The sequence below is a fragment of the Leptonychotes weddellii genome, chromosome 13 (genome assembly GCF_054177405.1).
Source record: "Leptonychotes weddellii isolate Sample4059 chromosome 13, ASM5417740v2, whole genome shotgun sequence".
Lineage (NCBI taxonomy): Eukaryota > Metazoa > Chordata > Mammalia > Carnivora > Phocidae > Leptonychotes > Leptonychotes weddellii.
In genome coordinates, this window is record NC_138381.1 from 81557868 (window position 1) to 81571647 (window position 13780).

Here is a 13780-nt window from a genome sequence, read left to right on the forward strand (position 1 = left end):
AAACAAACATATAGATCTTAAGGTTTTGTGCCTGAACAGGTTAAATGGAAGATGATGTGTTCCATGAAGTGGCTTTTATGGTAATAATGTTGAAAATGTGCTTGGAAAGTTTCAGACTTCCAGAAAATTTAAAAATGGGGAAAAGCTCACAAACGATTTCTCATTCTTCAAGCTTGAAATGGCTTCAGTAGTTCCTCTATCAAACCTGTTAATTTTCTGTCTTCTTCCCATTAGAATGTAAGCTTTGCAAGGTCAGGGGCTGACTGTCTCCTGTCCCCAGTGCTTTGCACACTCAGTCAGGGTGGAGGAAACTCACTCCTCAGAATATTGGATCAGTTCTTCTTCCATCCTCCTTTCTTTGTTCCTCTTCAGTCTTGATGAATTTTTTACATTTTATAAACCTAGATTTGACAGCATCCAGAGGTGACTTAGTATACTGCCTTATCTTATTCCTATTTATAGCATTTTCTTTTCTTTTTTCCCCCAAATACCCAGAGGATAGATCTTATACTTGGGACTGAGAGACAGCCTTCCAAAGCGTTCATCCCCGCAAATAGCATTGCTGGTTTTGTATTCTGTAAACACAACCATAGAAGAGGCGCCTGGGGGGCTCAGTCAGTTAAGCGTCCAACTCTTGGTTTTGGCTCAGGTCATGATCTCAGGGTCATAGGATTGAGCCCTGTGTTTGGGCTCCACACTCATCGGGGAGTCTGCTTGAGATTCTCTCCCTCTGCCCTTCCTCCTACTTTCGTGCATGCTCGCTCTCTCTTTCTCTAAAATAGATAAATCTTAAAGAAAAACATAACCATGGAAGCATTCACAGGGTTTTCTTTCTTTATAGAACAAGTCTTGCAAGTAGATGGTCACATGACATGGCACCAGGATAACCAAGAGAAGCTTAGAAATATGAAACAAGATCATGAATGTGATACATTTGGAAAAAAATTCAATCTGAGCATGAACTTTGTTCCTTTAACGAAATCAAACAGTGAAGATGACGTAGATGGATTACTTTTAAAACATCACTTAGATTTACTTATTCCAAAAGCAGATTATGAAAAAGTGGAACCACACGGCTTAAGTGTATTTGATAAATTGTTTCTCCATACTAAGCCTGAGGAAACTAATACTTGGTTAAAATACTATGACTATGATAAATATGATAAAATTAGCTCTAAGAAGTCACAGATTATCATATATCATAGAACTCGTTTAGGGGAGAAACTCTATGAATGCAGTGAATGTAGGAAACGCTTCAGTAAGAAAGCGAGTCTCATTAAGCATCAGAGCAGACATGTAAGAGAGATCGCCTTTGGCTGTGGTAAGTGTGGCAAAACCTTTCCCCAGAAGTCACAGTTTATTACTCATCACAGAACTCATACGGGAGAGAAACCTTATAACTGTGGCCAGTGTGGGAAAGCCTTCTCCCAGAAGTCGCAGCTCACATCCCATCAGAGAACACACACAGGAGAGAAACCGTATGAATGTGGTGAATGTGGGAAAGCCTTCTCCCGGAAGTCACATCTCATCTCACATTGGAGGACACACACAGGTGAAAAACCCTACGGGTGCAATGAGTGTGGGAGGGCCTTTAGTGAGAAGTCAAATCTTATTAATCATCAGAGAATTCATACAGGAGAGAAACCTTTTGAATGCAGAGACTGTGGGAAAGCTTTCAGCAGGAAGTCACAGCTTGTTACACATCACAGGACTCACACAGGAACAAAACCCTATGGATGTAGTGATTGTAGAAAAGCCTTCTTTGAGAAATCAGAGCTCATTAGACATCAGACAATTCATACTGGAGAGAAGCCCTACGAATGCAGTGAATGTCAGAAAGCCTTCAGAGAGCGGTCGAGTCTCATTAACCACCAGAGAACTCACACAGGAGAGAAGCCTCATGTGTGCATTCAGTGCGGGAAAGCCTTCTCCCAGAAGTCACATCTCATATCCCATCAGATGACACACACAGGAGAGAAACCCTTCGTATGCAGTAAATGTGGGAAAGCCTTCAGCAGGAAATCTCAGCTTGTTAGACATCAGAGAACTCACACAGGAGAAAAACCCTATGAATGCAGTGAGTGTGGGAAGGCTTTCAGTGAAAAATTGAGCCTTACTAATCATCAGAGAATTCATACAGGAGAAAAACCCTATGTGTGCAGCGAGTGTGGGAAGGCCTTTTGTCAGAAGTCACATCTCATATCCCATCAGAGGACTCACACAGGAGAGAAACCCTATGAATGCACTGAATGTGGGAAAGCCTTTGGTGAGAAGTCAAGTCTTGCAACTCACCAGAGAACTCATACAGGAGAAAAACCATACGGTTGTAGGGAGTGTGAAAAAGCCTTTTCTCAGAAGTCACAGCTGAATACTCACCAGAGAATCCACACAGGAGAGAAACCCTACGAATGCAGTCTTTGTAGGAAGGCTTTCTTTGAGAAATCAGAGCTAATTAGACATCAAAGAACTCATACAGGAGAAAAGCCATACGAATGCAGCGAGTGTGGGAAAGCCTTCAGGGAGAAGTCAAGCCTCATCAATCATCAGAGAACACACACAGGCGAGAAACCCTTTGAGTGCAGTGTGTGTGGCAAAGCCTTTTCTCGGAAATCACACCTCATACCACATCAGAGGACACACACTGGGGAGAAGCCCTATGGCTGCAGCGAATGTAGGAAGGCCTTTTCTCAGAAGTCACAGCTTGTTAATCACCAGAGAATTCACACAGGAGAGAAGCCCTACCAATGCCACGAATGTGGGAAAGCCTTCTCCCAAAAGTCACAGCTCATTAATCACCAGAGAACTCATACAGTGAAGAAATCCTAGGAGTGGAGTTAATACTAGCCTTTGGCCGAGATCTCACCTGTTTGTGCTTCAGAAAACACAGGGTAAACCTTTCAGATAAATAGTTGCATCACATTGTATGTCTGTCTGGGTAATCTTTTAGGGTAGGAGCTCTGAGGTTATGTGGGGAGAGCTTTCAGCAGGTTAACCTGTTCATGTAAGAACCCTGAGAGTAGAACGAGCCTGTGGGATGCAGTGGATTTCAGAACCCTGTCAGACATAAAGTGGGAAATGAAAAGCAACCAGGAGTACAGTAAACATCAGAAAGCCTTGCAGAAGTCACACCTCATTTGCTGGTGGAAATATCCCCACTGGGGTAAACTCTAGTCCAGTAAATGAGGAAAAACCCCATGAATGCAGCAAGTAATGTCGTATTTTCGTCAAGAAGTCACAGCTCGTTGTGCATTAAGGAAATACTCTCAGGAATGAGGCTCAGTGAAAATGCTAAATGCGGGACAATCTTCAGCAGGTAATCCAACTGTATTGTATTTTGGGGGAATTCATATTGTGGGTAAAACTAACAATTTAAAGACCTTGGAAACATGTGCCCCTAGAACTAAGGCTATAAAGGGAAGCCATACATTTTTTTATAGACGGGGTTATCAAAAATGCCCAATTCTAATGGTTGATATGTTCACTCTGAAGAATGAAGTTTTAAAAATATGTGAATAAATTGAGTCATTGAAACATCAGAATAAGACATTTCTCAGTGGTATTTATGGCTTATTTTCCTGTGTCACACAGTGTGTCTCATGTTTTGGAATCACATATGCTGATGTAATTGCAAGCATGAAGTGCACGTACCGTACCTGGTGGTGCCTCCGACATCAGGACACACCATGTGCTGCTGGTTTTTCTGTTTCAGTGATACAGTAAAAACGGCAGCTGATACAGCACATCTTACTGCGAAAGACGCAGCTTAAGTGACAGCACCACATCCTTTTTCCTTACGGCTTGTTGGCATATGGAAGGGGTCTGTTGTTGCTGACCTTCCTCTTCAGTTACAAAAGCCAACATTCTGCAACCTGAGAGAAACAATTTAAATAGAACCTGGTTAATAATTTTCAAAGGCAGGAACCACAGCCCAGCAGTAGTGAGTCATGAGAGAACAAAAGAAAGCAGGTGTGTGAACTCTGTCACTTGGCACTCGGGCTAAGTGGCAGTCGTGTTCTGCAAGGTCTTGTTCCCATTCAGCTTGGCGCCTTTGGCTTACGTAGACCTACTTCACGTACAGTGCATGTACGTTACTTCACTCGGATGAAATACCACGATGCTGTGTGCTATTATGTTTTTGGTGTTTCTTAGAGTATCTTGTAAAAAAACGAGATGGAGAAGCCAATTTAAGAGTCACTGTTCAGAAAATGTAAAATACAGATTTTTGTGGTGAGAAATAATTTTTGGTGTTTTCAAGGAAGCCTGTTTTGCCTTCCTGCGAATTTCTGTGACTGCTGGATAGGTGTTAGGAATTAGGATTTTCATTGTTGCATCATTTGAAATCTATGTGTTTCACCTTTTGTCACCTGTTGCATCCTCTACATAGAGACTCCCGCTGTGAACCTTTCATGATAAGTAGGGTTTACGTTGGCAGTGCATGAACCACCCCTTAGGTAGAACTTTGCAGTGATCTTTACAATGTTGCTTGACAAAGTCAACAGTATTCTGTGTATGATGGTGAAATTCAGAAAAGTCCAGCCCTGACCTTGTTACCAGACTTGGAAAAATCATGACTTCTCTCAAACACAAGTTGCTTTTATCAGTATGGTGGATTGCAGCTTTGATTCTAGCAGTAGTTTTTTTCCCTTAGTTACCAATTTTAACATCATTGTTGAAAAATTGGGACTTAAAGAGTAATTTTCTAAACCACTGCACCAGGTTAAAAGTATCTGAGTTCCCAAATTTGTATTCATATTCAAATGTATGGACTTCTACTCTTCTCCTAATACCTGAACATGATTTTTATCAACTTCATTTCTAAGAGAATAGTGACAGGGTGATTCTTCGTAGATTTTCCTATTTTTAAATTTTCATCTATTATGGTTCTCTTTCCTAGTCCCAGAGATTGATTCATTAGTTCTTGGATTGAGTTTGGAGTCTGTTGTCTAAAAGTGACCTAATTTTGCTGACTTCAATTCTAGATTATTCCATTTACTATTAAGTAGTTAAACCTAGTGCTTTCCTCACTAACTAATAGAACTTCGGCACTAGCCCATTGGTCTAATACCCAAGAGCAGGTTTTTTTCCTGAGTGCCAGGTAGCAGTCATTGGGAGGGCTAAATGCTGGCAGCAGAGGTCTCGTTTATCAGAATACCTTACATGGAGGCCCAGCTATGTTGTGTAGAGCTCACTAGGGACTCTTTCTGAAGTCACAAGAGGGCTTTGATTCTGAAATTAGATATTTCTAGTGTTTGTCTTTTAAATTACCTTGGTAAACCACAAAACACATGTAACCCCACATTTCCGCTCACAAATCCCACATCAGGAAGAAAAAAGGTTTTAAAGTTAAGAGGGATTTATGTGCAGCTTCCTGGAGCACAACAGGTTATGTTGGTTGAATGTGTAAGGAGCCCAGGTGGAAGGAGCAACCCCTCTCTCCTCTCTCCACCCAGGTTCCCCCACTGGCCTGGAGACAGTCCTGCGGAGGATAATTCCTATTGTATTCCTTCTACTAAGTAAAGTGTGAATTTTGGGACCTGTCCCAGGAGTGCCTTCTGTTCAGCCTTTCTTTGTGGGCTTTGGTAATGAGACAAAGTTATCTCTGTGTGGATCCATGGGTTCTGGATATTTTAATTTCAAGATCAACTCTTGTAGAGCCTGGGTGAAAGGAACCCAAAGAATATCTGATTTATCCAGCAATACCTGTATCAAATAGCAGAATATAGATCAGCAGGCATTTGGAATCTACACTTGAGGCCTCCCTCATTGGTTGCTTATTCCAGCAGAATAAGCTCAGGTTGTTGATTTCACCGAACTCCTGAGTCTGCAAATACTGTACCAACAAGCCGGCCTGGGCCAAGTGCGGCCGAGCTCACCCCACCATGACCCTCGTCCATTGTCCACAGTTAGTAGTTATTTTAAGATGCAATTCTGGTTACGCACTTCTCTGTTGAAAAACCACGTGGCCAATTGTGGACTTAAAGTGTACTGTCCTCACCGTAGATGAGGACTTCTGTACAAATCCAGCATATCTGTCATTTCTGAATATCTTTCTTCCTACACAATACTTTTTTGGCCTCCTTGAACTACTTGGAGTTCCTTGAGGTTTCTACAGTTTAATGCTTTTTGCCAGCCTTGTGTCCCTGAAATGCCCGTGTTCCTTGTTGATGCCTGTCCACACTTTATGAACGTGCACACGTGTTTGTCACTGTGGTAATATAACCATTAGAAAGCTGGAAAGCTGGGACTGCCTTCTTTGTATAGTTTTAGCAACTGAAGCTGTAACATACAAGCGTGGGTGCTCTCAGTGGCTTCCCCCTACCACGTGGGGAAGCATCGTCTGCAGAAAGAGACAAGAATGAAGCCATGGAAAATCGTGCTCCAGGATCTGCTTCTTCTGGTCTTGATGTCTTGGTTCACCTCTGCCCTCTGCCTTTTTCATGCCTTGATTGTTGCATTCTTCTGTGAGATATCCCAAATATCCTTGTAATAAATTCTCATGTTTGCTTTGGCTGGTTCAAGTTGTGTTTGTTACTTACATCCCAAATATTCTTCACATAGGAGGTCAGGCTGTATCATGACTTGGATTCTCTGGAAGTGGACCCTGACATGAAGTTTGGAATGCAAGATGCTTATGGAGGATCAGCAGCTGTGAGGTGAAGGAAGGATAAACAGCAAAGGGTGGGTCAGAGGAAGAAGGCTGCACAGAAGTGGTTGAGACCCTGGCCACACCGGTAGGGAGCTCTGAAGCAAGTGCTGCTCAGGAGTGACTCGTATTGGGCCCCGATGGTCAGGTCTCTGCAGCCCTGAGGTGCTCTGTCACCAGAGGCCTGTGGCCCTGAGAAGGGGATCATCCCACGTCAGGCAGTTTTTGTTTGTTTGTTTGTTTTTTTTAGCTCAGGCCAACTCCACAAAGGCTGGCCACTGGAGGCAGCCTGCTGGCCTCTCTCCCTGCCCCTGGGTAGCAAGTCCTTCCTTGGAGAGGGTTGAACGGCCCATCTCTGTCACCACAGTCCAGCCCTTCCACTGCTGAGCCCCATTTTCCCAGCATTGGGTCTGTCTGAGGAGAGATTGAGGAAACAGGTCACTAGGACCAACGGGTCCCCACTGGTGGTGGTCTCTCTCACCGGGGAGCCATTCTGGGGCCTCTGCTGGCTTCGGTGGCTCACCTTCCTGAGGGGTCTGAGCCATGGTTACCATGCCCTCCTGTGACCCAAGTTGATAGTAAATGCAAGAAGCACCTAGGTGGATCACCTGAATCCATTCATTCTTCCTCATCCTGTTGGGTAAGTAGCCCTACCTCCTGGTGATGCATCAGGAACCCCTACAAAAAGAGTGCCTCCTCTTCTGACCCGCTGGCTCCTGGATAAGAGGAGCACAATGCCCACGCGATACCTGTAGCTTGCAGGTAAGTAGAAGATTTGCTCTGTCTCCTGGTGAAATGTGTGTTCCCTTTGGGGATCAAGACCTGTAACCCTGCAGAGCCCAGAGTTGTGGGTATGGGAAGCACCAAGTCCCCTGGAGGTATACATTGGTAATGGTGGTGGTATGCAGACCCGTGTCTTCCGCTTTGGGGACACAGCCCCACAAAAGGTCTTCTCTAGCTTATAAGCTGCATTTGGAAGGATGGCACCCTGTCCCTACAGAATATTGCTTCTGAGCTGGGCGTTAGCTGTAGCTGGACCCTCACGAGGCCATTCCAGCTTTCTACGGAAGGTGAGTTATGTAATAAATCCAGTGTACCTTTTTGTTCTGGGCATATTCTTGCACCCCCTTTGCTGCAGAGTGGTTCCTTCTGGTCTGATACAGTGTATGAGGGATCCCATACTGTTCAATCATTTTGTGAGCTTTTTTTTTTTTTTTTTAAAGATTTTTATTTGAGGAAGAGAGAGCAAGCACAAGCAGGGGGAGTGGCAGAGGAAGAAGCAGGCTCCCCGCCGAGCAGGGAGCCCGATGCGGGCTCGATCTCAGGACCCCGGGATCGTGACCTGAGCCGAAGGCAGTCGCTCAACCTACTGAGCCACCCAGGCGCTCCTATTTTGTCAGCCTTTGGATAGTGGCGCTGGCTGAGGTACTGTGGGCAGAAAACCCCTACCTGGATTGTGTTTTTCCTTGTGAGAACGGTGGCCTTTTCAGGCCCAGATCGTCAACTTGACACCAAGTGCCAGTTAGTCTCCTCAGGGAATGGTGCTGTACTCGGCCTCAGCCCTGGTTCTCTTGGACATTCACTGATGGCAGTAGCCAAATCAACCCTGTGAGATTCTGTGCTATTGGACAGATTGGCATTCTTGGCAATTTGGATTAACCCCTGCACTGGATGCCTGGTCTTTGGCTAAGGGTCACCATAGTAGGGAAGGCAAGATGGAGGTCTCTGAAACTCACTCCCCAGATAGGATAGTACATAAAAAACAATACTGCCCTCGGGCGAGGAGTATAGGAGGGGGTGGCAGAGGTTAGTGCTATTCTAAAAGACCTAAAGGAGGGCGCCTGGGTGGCTCAGTCGTTAAGCGTCTGCCTTCGGCTCAGGTCATGATCCCAGGGTCCTGGGATCGAGCCCCGCATCGGGCTCCCCACTCAGCGGGAAGCCTGCTTCTCCCTCTCCCACTCCCCCTGCTTGTGTTCCCTCTCTCGCTGTCTCTCTCTGTCAAATAAATAAAATCTTAAAAAAAAAAAAAAAAAGACCTAAAGGATACATTGGCAGAGTTCCTATTACACCGCTATCTACTTTAGTAGCTCGGGCTTTTTAGAAGCCCGGCAAACCATACAGACTACACTGACTACAAACTACAGACAAGTTCAACCAAGTAATAGCCCTGCTTGCAGACCTGGCACTGTTTTCTCAAGTTTTTTTTTTTTTAAGACTTTATTTATTTATTTGACAGAGACATAGCGAGAGAGGGAACACAAGCAGGGGGAGTGGGAGAGGGAGAAGCAGGCTTCCTGCTGAGCAGGGGCTCGATTCCAGGACCCTGGAATCATCAGGCGCCACCTGGCACTGTTTTCTAAAGCAGATTTTTTTTTTTTTTTAAAGATTTTATTCATTCATTTGACAGAGAGAGAGAACAAGTAGGCAGAGAGGCAGGCAGAGGGAGAGGGAGAAGCAGGCTTCCCGCCGAGCGGGGAGCCCGATGCGGGGCTCGATCCCAGGACCCCAGGATCATGACCTGAGCCGAAGGCAGCGGCTTAACCGACTGAGCCACCCAGGCGCTCCTCTAAAGCAGATTTATATGCCCTCAGGTACATAGGATACAGACTTTGATTTGACAAATGCATTCTTTTTATCCCACTCAGGAAAAGAGATCAGAAGATGTCTGTATTAACATGGAGTGGACAACATTATACATTCACAGTTTGCCCCAGGGCTGCCGTAACAGTCTGAGGAGGTCCACTGGACATAGTCTGGTAACAGTGAAATTGTGCCCATCTAGCAGGATGATGGAGAGGTGGCTAGCACGTTGGAGACCCTGATACCCCAGGTACATTCCAGGGAGAGGTGACAAGCCCTGAAGGTTAGCAGCTTACTGCTGAAGATAGCATGTGACTCACATTGCTTTATATATATTATTCAGGAAGTTTTGGTAGGCTGTTTTTCTAGTAATTTATATTTACTGACATCAAATCATAGATATTGTCTTTGGATCTCTTCTGTATCTGTAGTTATGCTGAATTTTTCATTTATATTTATTTGTGAATTTTCTTTTACTCTCATTCCATCTTGGCAAAAATTTTCCTATTTGTTGGCTTTTACAATGAACAAGATTTTGATTTTGTTGAGCCATCAGTATCTTTTTTCTGATTAGTTTATTATGTGGAATCTTGGACATGACAGAGGCTCATACAAAGATAGGATGTCAGAAACTCCTTGGCATAATATGGATTTAAGGAAATATGACGATACAGGTTTGTTACGAGTAATCCACTCATCAGTTCCCCCAATCTTGACATCCAAGAGGGTCATTGAGAAATCAGTGGGTAAAAGGAGCACCAGAATCCTGTAAAAATGTGCTTATTGTTGTGCTAGGGGCCAAGGGTGCCCCAAAGTGAGGTTCCTGATATCAAAGGAGACTCCAGGGTTCTGTGATGGAACAGGCTTAGTAGCAGAATTTAATTTTGAGAGACAAGATGGCAGGGTTACTGTGATAGGCTCAAGGTCAGGATGGTAATCAGAATTGCTGTCCCTGCAGGCAACTTTGTAAGTGGCTAATTCATCCTGGGGTCTAAAGGGCCAAAATAGATGGACCTCTTATCTCTATAATCTTATCTCTATAATCAAAAATGTAGAAGCTGGATATCCTTAGGGATAGACCCAATAATTGGGTCACAAGTACATACTGTAAAACTGGGGAATCATCAATAGGCCATTTTACCATCTGTCAGGCTGACTGCTTCTGTGTAACGAAGTAACATTAACACTTGTGGTCTTAACCATGACCATGACCCCATTATTATACTTTCTTTGCCTTAAAATGGCCCACTGGACCCGAAGCTGGCCAGTATGCACAAGTGAGTCACACTGCCCGTTGCTTTCTCTGATTCTTCTAGGTATTAATGTGAGATATAAAAATCATCCTGCTTTATGTCCATTACCAAAGTGCAGAGTTCAACCTAGTTGCCTTTTCCTCAGACTTCCTTGTCCCTGATGTTTGCTTTGTGCCTGTCAGGATCCTACCAACCAGCCAAGTGAGTTACCTCTGCCAAGATATCCATGTTTCCAGCCATCCCTCCATCTGTGTTAAGTAAATTCTTCAGTGCACTGCTTTATAGCTTTGACCACTGGGAAGGTTTCTTTCCCCTGGAACTGTCTTTCGGGGTCTCCACAAAATGAGGGGCTAATGTGTACCAGTAGTTCTTTCCAGATGATACTTGATGCATCTGTGAATTATTTCTTCTGCTGGGCTTTATGCACTTTCCAGGGCCTGATACCTGATACCAAATGAATCATTCTATGATACAATGAATTCAGCAGCCATCAATGAACCTGATGTTACATCTAACACCAGTTACAAAATCACATGGTGAAGTGTGCAGGCTCTGTGAGGGCCCTGTGGTGTGCAAGACTCTGCTTTTCAAGAATAGTTTTCTGTCACAGAAATTGGGGCTTTGGTACAGAACTCTAGAGGTCTTTGCAACTGTAAGTCCAGACAGCATCTTTCTCTGCCTTGGATGCTTCTCACACAGACCTTCTGCACATTGTAAGTTCAGCTGCAGGATGCCTCACACCCATCCTGTGCCCACTGCAGAGCCCTCTTGCTCTAGGTGCCACTCGAAATCAGAAGCTTTACAAACTACCCAAGTGTGTTCCGTGCTGCCTTCCAACTTCAAAGAGGCCCACCAAGCACCGTACCTCGGTGTGGTGTGGAGTGTGCATTTTAATAACTTGCCCTTCATTTTTTTTAAAGTTTTATTTATTTGAAAGAGAGAGAATGAGAGAGAGCGAGCGCACATGAGAGGGGGGAGGGTCACAGTGAGAAGCAGACTCCCCGCTGAGCAGGGAGCCCGGTGCGGCGCGTCCTGGGACTCCAGGATCATGACCTGAGCCGAAGGCAGTCATTTAACCAACTGAGCCACCCAGGCGCCCCCATCTTGCCCTTTACTTTAAAGCCTTTACCTGGCTTTCCTCAGTTCATTGAACTTCTAAAAATGGCATATATGTCAGGCCTCTTAAGTTCTTATCAACTTTACCTGACACCTTCTGGCCTGTGTCATCAGGGCATGGCGGGTACTTGCTACTTCTTACACAACAGTTGCATCTGTCCACCAGGCCAGCCTCTCTGATCAATTGCTGCCTTCTGTGGTGTTAGGCTTTTTTTTTTTTTGCGGGTGTTCCTTTAACAAATTTTAGTCTATCCATTTTCATTCTTTCTTCAGAACTACACTTTAGAAATAAATTTTATTGATAAAAGTTGCAGACAATAAAATGTATCTTTTTTTTTTTTTTAAGATTTTATTTATTTGACAGAGACACAGTGAGAGAGGAAACACAAGCAGGGGGAGTGGGAGAGGGAGAAGCAGGCTTCCCGCAGAGCAGGGAGCCCGATGTGGGGCTCGATCCCAGGACCCTGGGATCATGACCTGAGCCGAAGGCAGACGCTTAACGACTGAGCCACCCAGGCGCCCCAAAAATGTATCTATTTTTAACATGGAGTTGAAGCTCCATGAATTCTGATAAATGGCTACGCTTACGTAACTACCACTCCTACCAAGTTGTAGAGTATTTCCATCACTTAAAAATGTTCCCTTGTACCTCTTCACAGTCAAATTTCACTCTCACCACTGACCCCAACCATTGGTTTCTCTTCTAACGCTGTAGATTATTTTATCTGTTCTAGAATTTCGTATGAATGGAATCATATACCTAGTAACTCTTTGTACCTGGCTTCTTTCACTCAGTGTCATGGTTTTGGGATTTGTGCATGTTATTTTTTTTTTTAATTGCTGAGCATTCCGTTGTATGGATATGCCATAGTTTGTCTACCCATTCACCTGTTGATGGACATCTGGATTGTTAATTTTTGTTGTGAAAAATAAGGCTGAGATATTGCACTACACTCATCAGAATGGCCAAACATAAAAGACTCCCCGTACAAAATGTTGGCAAGGATGCAGAGGAATCAGAACTCTTAGACATTGCTGGTGAGAATACAGTTTGGCAGTTTCTTAAAAGTTATACATATAGTTGTATGGTGACAGATGGTAGCTACACTTGTGATGACCATAACATAATGTATAGACTTGTCAGTCATTATGCCGTATACCTGAAACGTTCACATTTTGTGTCAACTATACTTCAATAAAAAATTTAAGGGTTAAAAAGTTAAACATATACTGACCATAGGATTCAGCAATTCTACTCCTAAGTATATACCCATGGGAAATGAAAACATGTTCATAAAAATTTGTATACTGATACTCATAAGATCAGTTTAAGGAATGTTTGTTTTGTATCTGCTTCTAATCCCTGTTGCCGAAGCTACAGACAGGGTCAAAGAAGAGGGAAAAATTAGAGTCAAACAAAGGAGAGCCCAGAAGGGCATTCTATTTATATATTCTTGTTCTTAAAAATATATTCAGAAGATAGTTTTGTGTGGCAGAATGTGGGAACCCCTTTGAACACGTATTCTTGTTTGTCCCTATGTAATCTCTGGGCCACTGAAATAATTTGACTTTGAAATTAAAAGCAGGATGTTTTGTTCAATATATGTTAGGACCCACAACCAAACATTTTGGATAAAATAATAGCACTGCATCCGTATCACACCAAAAAACCTAAATTCCAGAAGGGATAAGAAGCAATATAAGAAAGTATCATATATATGAATATTTATAATAGAGATGAGCAGTTTCAAGTGTACAACACAGAGATTCGACAACTCCATGCGTTCGAGTCTAGCTACCATCTGTCACTATACAATGCTATTAAAATACCACCGTGGGGGCGCCTGGGTGGCTCAGTCGTTAAGCGTCTGCCTTCAGCTCAGGTCATGATCCCAGGGTCCTGGGATCCAGCCCCGCATCGGGCTCCCTGCTCCGCGGGAAGCCTGCTTCTCCCTCTCCCACTCCCCCTGCTTGTGTTCCCTCTCTGGCTGTGTCTCTGTCAAATAAATAAAATATTAAAAATAAATAAATAAAATAAAATACCACCATGTTCCCTCCACTGTACCTGTAATTCCCATGACAGTCCTTCCGTAACTGGAAGGCCGGGTCTCCCACTCCCCTTCATCCATTTTGCCCATCCCCCCAACCTCTCCCTCTGCGATTTCTTTCTTCCTTTAATCCTCTTCCA

The 13780-nt window shown here is 43.9% G+C and overlaps 1 protein-coding gene and 1 long non-coding RNA gene across 8 annotated transcripts in view; both read left to right on the forward strand.

The window, feature by feature from the left end:
• LOC102738020 (uncharacterized) overlaps nucleotides 1-6508 on the forward strand; it is a 29475-nt gene extending 22967 nt beyond the window's left edge. For all 7 annotated transcript variants that reach the window (XM_081802501.1, XM_081802502.1, XM_081802500.1 and 4 more), the window contains one exon: nucleotides 842-6508. In XM_081802501.1, the coding sequence (XP_081658627.1) occupies nucleotides 842-2826 (1985 nt within the window). In that variant the 3' untranslated portion in view covers nucleotides 2827-6508. The remainder of the gene's footprint in view (nucleotides 1-841) is intronic.
• A 54-nt stretch (nucleotides 6509-6562) lies between these two features.
• LOC145716884 (uncharacterized) lies at nucleotides 6563-12025 on the forward strand. The gene is made up of 4 exons (XR_014139843.1): nucleotides 6563-7713; nucleotides 7867-8068; nucleotides 9289-9473; nucleotides 10622-12025. It is a non-coding gene; the product is annotated as an uncharacterized LOC145716884 (long non-coding RNA).
• The last annotated feature ends 1755 nt before the right edge of the window (nucleotides 12026-13780 follow it).